General features: G+C 46.7%; 1 protein-coding gene across 1 annotated transcript; it reads left to right on the forward strand.

Moving 5' to 3' along the window:
* Positions 1–1,545: 1,545 nt before the first annotated feature.
* Positions 1,546–2,131, forward strand: Spty2d1os (SPTY2D1 opposite strand). Its single transcript, XM_038314158.1, has 2 exons — positions 1,546–1,614; positions 2,033–2,131. The coding sequence occupies exons 1-2, from the start codon at positions 1,546–1,548 to the stop codon at positions 2,129–2,131; spliced, it is 168 nt and encodes a 55-aa protein (XP_038170086.1).
* Positions 2,132–7,536: the final 5,405 nt, after the last annotated feature.

Genomic DNA, 7,536 nt, shown 5'->3' on the forward strand with positions numbered 1-7,536 from the left:
AAATAGGGCTGTCCCCCTACCCCGACAATAGGGGAATTTGAAGGAGAGGTTGGCCCCCAAAATTCCCTCAGAACCGAATACGTAGCTCCGGTATCCAAGAGAAATGAGATGAGCCTTCCCGATACAGTGAGAAGTACCCGTGACTCCTGGCTGCAGATAACCGTGGCAGTCGGGGCGGAGCTCGGGCACCTTCAGTCATCCAAGGCCAGACCCAAGAGGTCCACTTGGGCATTCTCTGTGTCTGCATCACTGAGCACACGAGGACAATCTATAGACCAGTGTTGTTTATTTTGAGATGGTCTTGCTAGGGAGCTCTAACTGGAAGGGAATTTACTAAGTAACCATGCTGATTTAAACTCAGCAATCATCCTGCCTTAACCTCCCTAGTGTTGGGATTGCATGTGGTTTGTAAGACTCATTTTAAGACTTGGGTGTATCGTTTTTTTTGGGGGGAGGAACAAGTTTTTCATTCGTGCGTGAAGTATGGTCATCTTTAGCAGAACAACACAAGAAGACCGTCTGTACATATGGAGTTGCATGTGCGTAGAAGAACACGGGTATGTGGCGGTCAGACATAAGGAAACGTGTTGCTATACTTGCCAAAAGTGAGGTCTTCAATGGTGTCTGAGAGAGCATCTACGTTCCAAACGTGGACTAGATCAGAACGAGACACATGAGGAAAGGTGTAGACTGTAAAGGAGGGATTTGGGTGTGGGCCACTCATTTAGGAAGTTTGATCATAAAAGGATATCGACCACAGGACAGCTGGGAAGAGAACGGTTGTGTCAACTGGAGGCTTTTTTGAGAAAAGGCCAGGGATTGCTCTGGCTTTTGATAACCAAAAAAGAGGACCAGTGGAGAACTGACCATGGGTGAAGAATATAAGTACCAAGTGATTTGAGGGAATATTCCTCCTCTTAAAGGGACCCCATCGTAAAGATAGGAAGAGAGGTCCTGTAAGCGCGAAATAGTAGAATAGCTGGATTAGGGGTCCAAGGACAGTGTTGGCTAAATAGCAAGTTTGAGGCCAGCCTGGAATACATGAGATCCTGTCTCAAAATAAAGTAAAATAAAACAAAAAAAGTGTCACTTTCCTAGACCCCAGTTTGTTTCATTGTCAGCTGTTGTAGTGACACGCCCTTTCAAACCTGTTCTCACGTTAGTGTGTGCCCTGGTGCCCCCTAGTGTAAGGCATCTGGGCTTTCTAAACTTTGATTTTTCTCACTAGTGAAATGGGGTTACAGGGATGGTGCCTACCTTGTGACAGTGTTGTGCAGGGAAGTACATGAAGAACTCACAGGGCTGAGGTACTGTCTGGGGGAAGTACCGCAAGCAAGTCAAACCTAAGCCACGTGACCGATGATGTCACAATGCCTTCCCAGACTCCAACTTCAGAGAGTCTCAGATCCTTTGGAATCAAGGAATGGAACTAGCGTGCGACACGTCTATCAACTGAAGGTTTCATGAGTTCGCGCCTTTGCCAAGATCTTGGCGAACAGTCTCTCACTGTGTGATTGTAGCTCAGAAATTATTTTTCTTTTGGTGATGATCGTGCTGGGCTGGATGCTTTTTGTTGGGCTTGCATCCTACATGGGGACATTTCCAGAGGTGATGGTAAGTGCCAGCCTTGCATCCCAGCTACTTCGGGCTCGGCTTTATGCTCCTGTCTGGGATTTCTGACCAAACAGGGAAAGTCGTTGAGGTTTTTACCAACTTGGAAGTCAGGATGTGACAGAAACATCTCATCCCATTGGGGCTCCTTCTTTCGAGGGTTTAATACCCCTTCGCCTGCTTTGATAATGTCACTTGTATCCAGGCATTATGGCATTTTTTAAAAACAGCTTTTTACAGTTCTGCTGGTCACAGTACCTAACTTCAGAGTTTCAAGCCAAGCAGATGAGGAGTTTCTATTAGGGACAATGGGATGAGGCATTCCCCAACCGGGCCTTCCGTTCACTACACAGAAACACTGACTTCCCATGGGGGTCAATGAGCGGGGCCATGTCTACTTCTAATTTTCTTTCTGACTCAGCCTCCGACTCTAAAGTGGAAAGAGGGGCTGCCTGTTTGGGAGACCAAGGCACGGCGAAGAGGCCAAGCTTTGGAGGACGAGCTGCTGCTGCTACTGTGAGGTCAGGTCTGTCGGGCTGGGTCCCTGTCTGTCTGTCCCTAGAATGCTCCAACGCCCTTCCCAGACACAGGCCGACTGTGGAGGGGATGGCTTTCGATGTGTATTAGGGGAGAAGACTGGGGGGTACTGCTGGGGAAAGCAAGCTGAGAACCAGCTGTCTGGAAATAACCATGCCTCCCAGGCATGTTCCTTCTGAGCAAATTCCACGTATTAGTCCATTATTTCACACACACTATATTATATTAGCATATGTTAATTATATATTTTATCCTACACACATATATGCTATAGTAAAAAAGTCTGTATATCCATGTGTATAGCCGACTTTGATCGTAGTACCCCTCCTCTCTACTCTCGTTTTCCTCCCTCATCTCCTTTCTCTTCCTAAATAGATCCTTTTTTCTCTCCTTTTTTGAGACAAGGACTCGCTATGTACCCTGAGGAGCCCACTAAGTAAACCAGGCTGACCTCACACTTGAACACAGAGATCCCCCTGCCTCTGCCTCCGGAGTGCTGGGGTTGCAGTCGTGTGCCACCAGGCACGGCACAGATGCCATCTTGTCACCGCCTTGTGTGCATGCTTAGACACTGCTCAGCCTTCTGCCCCTTCACAGCCCCCATATCCGGCAACACCCTGACCACGGTCCAGACGTATTAACCAGAATCGTTAATGTTTGTCCATGCTAAAACATAAAGCTAAAATAACTGAAAGGAAGTGTAAGTCAAAGCCAATGCCATGTGGTTACTTGGAAACATGCTGAGTTTCGCAGGACAGATGTTACTAGGTCCCTCCAAATCCTTCACTGAAGTGACCACCCCCCACTGATGTAATTGTGGCTTTTATCTTTAAAAACATTGCACACCTGAGCTTGGGCACTGAGACATTTTGGAGGCATAAGCCCACTCTTGGTATGGCCATTAATAAAAAGCTCATGCTCATTGGCTTTGTCACACGGTTGTTGTCAGGAACCCTTGCATGGACCATTTCCAGATGAGTACTTCTAATGTCCCTTCTAGAGAACTGGGAAGCTAGAGTTAACAGGAACCTGAGATCAAGACCCAACTTTGCAACTTACTGCATGAACTGGGGAGGTTTAAATCCTCTGAACATCAGTTCATTCATTGGTACGATGGGAACTATTTCAGCCTTTTACTATTTTTGTGAATATCACATTTGTGAATCCATGTAAGGTGTCTAATGCAAACCTTGAAAATTAGTAAACTACAGATTTAACCAAGTGAAATGAGAACCTATTAGCAAGCATTTATAGATGATGGTGGCCTTGGGGTACACACAACCAGCTCATTGTAGGGGTACAAGCCGGACCTCTGAACATCTCACACTCCTTCCACTGCAACCAGGGAGACCCCCTTTCTGCAGTCCCTCTCCTGGACTTCTGCCAGCTCACCCATTTCAGAGCAGTTAGCATTGCTGGAGGAAGTTTACTCTTGGTAGTCTTTTTGTTTGTTAAGACAGAGTTTCTCTGTAGCCCTGGTTGTCCTGGAACTGACTTTGTGGACCAGGCTGGCCTTGAACTCAGAGAGAGCTGCCTCTGCCTAGTGAGTGCTGGAATTACAGGCATGTGCCACCACCACGTGGCTTCTCTTGGTAGTCTTACTTTGCTGACTCGCGAGCAGGATTTGTGGGGAAACTACTCCAGAAGGCAAGGGATGGTAGCCCTGGCCCCAGGTATAGTAAGAGCGGGAAATGACAGCTGGCCTTCTGTTCTGACCTCAACCCACTGGCTCAAAGCTATCACGTTGCTTGGGTGTGAGAGAAGCGACACGAAGCAGCCAAGCCGCTGCCACAGAATGCGACTCAGCCACTGAAATTATTTTGTGCTTGGGAAAGAGCGCCATAAGCAGCCGATATCCATCCTTCTGTTCCTTTCCCAGGGAGGTATTAGGAGGTTTAGCTGGATGAGGGTTGGATTGCCATCTTACAAAATACGAGACTTCGTTAGGTGGCTTAATAATAGCCTTATAAATAAATAAAGCTGTTGCCCACCTAGTTTATTCATTTCCCCTAATAAGTCCAGGTGGTTTTTATGTGTTACAGAAATCTTTTTCTGCCTTTGATGTGTGAGAGGTGTGAGAATAGCTCCCTTTTGAGGTTTCTTTCATTCAAAAGTACCTCTGTCCTGGCCAGCCTATTGATGCTCTCACCCTGGAGGCCCAGTGTCACAGGGACTTATGTCATAATTGGTGCCTGAGCTTTAACACCCAAAATGGCCATCTTAGTTTAGACTAGGCCACAAAGTTCACCAGTCAAGAACTGCCATGCTGGTCCAGCCACCATCTGGTCTGGAATGAAGTCACACAGAGTCCCAGGATCCTGCGAATAGAGCCAGGCCTTCCAGTAACCGCTCCCCACCCGCAGCAGCCAAGAAGGCCCACGATGATCGTTGTCTTATGGATGGTTCTCATTGCAGGAACGATGTGGAAGGGATATAAATATCCCCCCGGAGGGGTAAGTGTACATTTGACTTCTTTACTGTCAGAGTCCCTAGCAGTAACACGGAGAGCATGAAAATCTGGTCCTAATAACTTTAGAAACATTCTCTTTAGTATTTGAGAAAAAGTTCCTGGAACGTGCCTGCTTCTACTGTTAGCCACTCTGCTTAGAACGGAGCTTTCCAGGTTCCTAGAATGTACTTCTAAAGAGCAGATGTCTCATTCAGCTTAGGATGGTCTGGAACTAGGAATACAGCCAAGATTGCCTTGGTTCTCCACCTCCCAAGTGCTGAGATTACGTAGTGCTGTGGGTGAGACCCAGGGCCTCCTGCACGCTTGGCACCTACCATGTGAACTACACCTCAGTTTCTCAGATGTTTTCGTACACATACTTCTGGCAGAACACTATATACTTAATAAATCTTAAAAAAGGGGGCGTCATTTTTAAAAAATGTTTAGTCTTCAATATTATTTCCTATATCAGTTCACCAACCCCAGGTGGGGTTCTGGTGGCAGACATCTCTGCACTCTGCCAGTTCCCACAGCGCCGAGTACTTTTTGGTGGCAAGCATAAAACGCTTTGGGCAACAGGATGAGGCAGCCTCCTCTTTCAGTCCTTGGCACCTGCCTCAGCCCTTCAGCCTAGCCTAGCAATGCTAGTCTTCTGACATATGCTTTTTCTTCCCTCACAGACCCCCTTGGAAGTAAACAAAGATGATCCTGGTGAAGTCATGCAGCTGTGAAGATCACCCAACTGCCCAGTTCCTGTTGTAGGTTTCACATAAAGTAATCGCACATTATTTTTTGTCATATTCTGTGTAGTTACCACACTTTTTAAGATGAACAAAGACAATATTCTCCAGAGATAGAGGGTGAGTTGGTAGGTGGGAGTGAGTGGGTGATGGTCCGGTCCTATTTGTCAAAGTCTGTAAGGCTGAGACACCTCATTTAAATTGTCCCCTCTTGGGTAATCATAAGTAATGATTTTTAGACCCACTTCCCAAATACCATATCCCAAATCCAGAGTCCAAAAGTAAAAATTATCCCATGGGGGCTCATTTAAATACAGAGGGGAGATGCTAAGGTGGTATTTAACCCTCACCCAGACCTGCTAAAGCTGGGTCTTGGCCTCACTTGAAATGACCGAAGAGAAGTTAAGAGGCTCAGGTATCTTGCCAGCACAGACCTGGACACAGTAGAGATGTAGATGCAGGCTTCTTCCAGGAACACCTATGTGTTGTGTGCTAAGGCAATGGTCAAAGAACGGTCTTGCTAAAGTATCTCCCTCACCTGAAAAGCAAAGAAGTTATCCAATGATCCTTTTAAAAGATTTTTAAAGTTATTTCTAATTATAGGTAGGTATATGTGTAGGTCTGCATTGGAATGCAACAGAGGCCTCAGTTTCCCCTGGAGTTAGTTAGAGGTGACTGTGAGCTGCCAATGCCGGTGCAGGGAATGGGCTCAGGTCCTCCCCAAGAGCTCTTGGGTAGTTCGTGCTCTTAACCCCGGCCACCTCTCCAGACCTCTGATGATCCTTTTAAAAGACAACATATATATATATAACCTAGCTGCAGCTCTCAACATGGGTGCAGTAAATTTAAGTCCAGGGCTAGGAGCCTAAGCATAAAATAAGCAGTTAATAAATCAGGAGTCTGAGCTTCGGTATCTTAAACCCTCTGAAAATGAGATGAGGGAGGTGGTGGTGGGGAGGGGAAGAACATTTCGGTGACTGATGGCTCCACTGTTCAAGAGAAAAGACGTACCCAGATGTACCCAGCAAAGCATTCCTATCGTTTACACAGAAAACACATTGTTATTCTTACCATTTGTTAAGAGGTACTCTGTGTGTTTGTGTGCTCACCTGCGTGGAGACCAAAGGTCTTCTAACATCCTCCAGCTTAATTTTTGAGACAGTCTCCCACTGAACCTGGAATTTGCCACTTTGATTTAGACTGGCCAGCCAGTGAGCCACGGGAATCCAGCCATCTCTGCGCCGCCGAGTGCTGGAGTTACAGATGTATGCCACCATGCCTCCCTTTTACGGGGGACCTGCAACTCTGACCGCAGACACGTTTGTGTGGCAAGCACTTTACACATCAATCCACCCTCCCTGGACTGTAAGATTATTTTTCCTATGGAAAGGGAAATGAATCCAAAATGCAAATGAAGTACTGAGGAATTTGGGATTAGACACTATTAGTATTTCCTGTTCTTCTCAACCATGACCTCAACCCAGCACACTGCAGTGGGTCGTTAAATAGTCTCCGTACTGGCCTCATGTGCGTCACTAAGGGTGCCTATCCATCTGTCCAAGTATGTCTCTGTCAGAAGGCATCGGGTATCCTTTATCACTCTGCCTATTCCTTCCAGGCAAGGCTGGAAGCCCTAGTAATCCTGTCTCTGCCACTCTTGGAGCTGGGCTTACAAGTGGGTGTGGCGTACTTACTTTGTTATGTGTGCTACATGTCACTCCCATCTTCATAGCTGTACCCTGAGTACTCTAAACACTGAGCCATTTCTCCAGCTCCTCAGGCTTGTTTGTTATAGTGGATTTGAACCTGATAATTCTGACAAGAGAAATTCACACACCAGCTCTGCTGTTTCTCTTCCATTTCAATAAACCTTCAAAACCCTGAGCCACAAGACTAGAGCGCACCGCTCTAACCACTGAGCAACCTCTCCAGTTCTCACATGTCATGCTTGTTTTGATTTTTCTTGAAACGGGGTTCTCTGTGTAGCCCTGCGTGTCCTGGGTTTCACTTTGTAGGCCAGGTTGGCCTTGAACTCACTGAGATCCTCCTACCTCTACCTCCCAAGTGCTGGGATTAAAGGCCTGCGCTAGCACTGCCTGGCACTTGATGTCTGAAAACACAGTGCACTCTAGGTGGTGAAGGAAGAGAAATGAGCGGTAGCTTGAACAGTCACAGTATCTAAGGCACAAGCCTGGTCTC

The sequence above is a fragment of the Arvicola amphibius genome, chromosome 12, assembly GCF_903992535.2.
Source record: "Arvicola amphibius chromosome 12, mArvAmp1.2, whole genome shotgun sequence".
NCBI lineage: Eukaryota > Metazoa > Chordata > Mammalia > Rodentia > Cricetidae > Arvicola > Arvicola amphibius.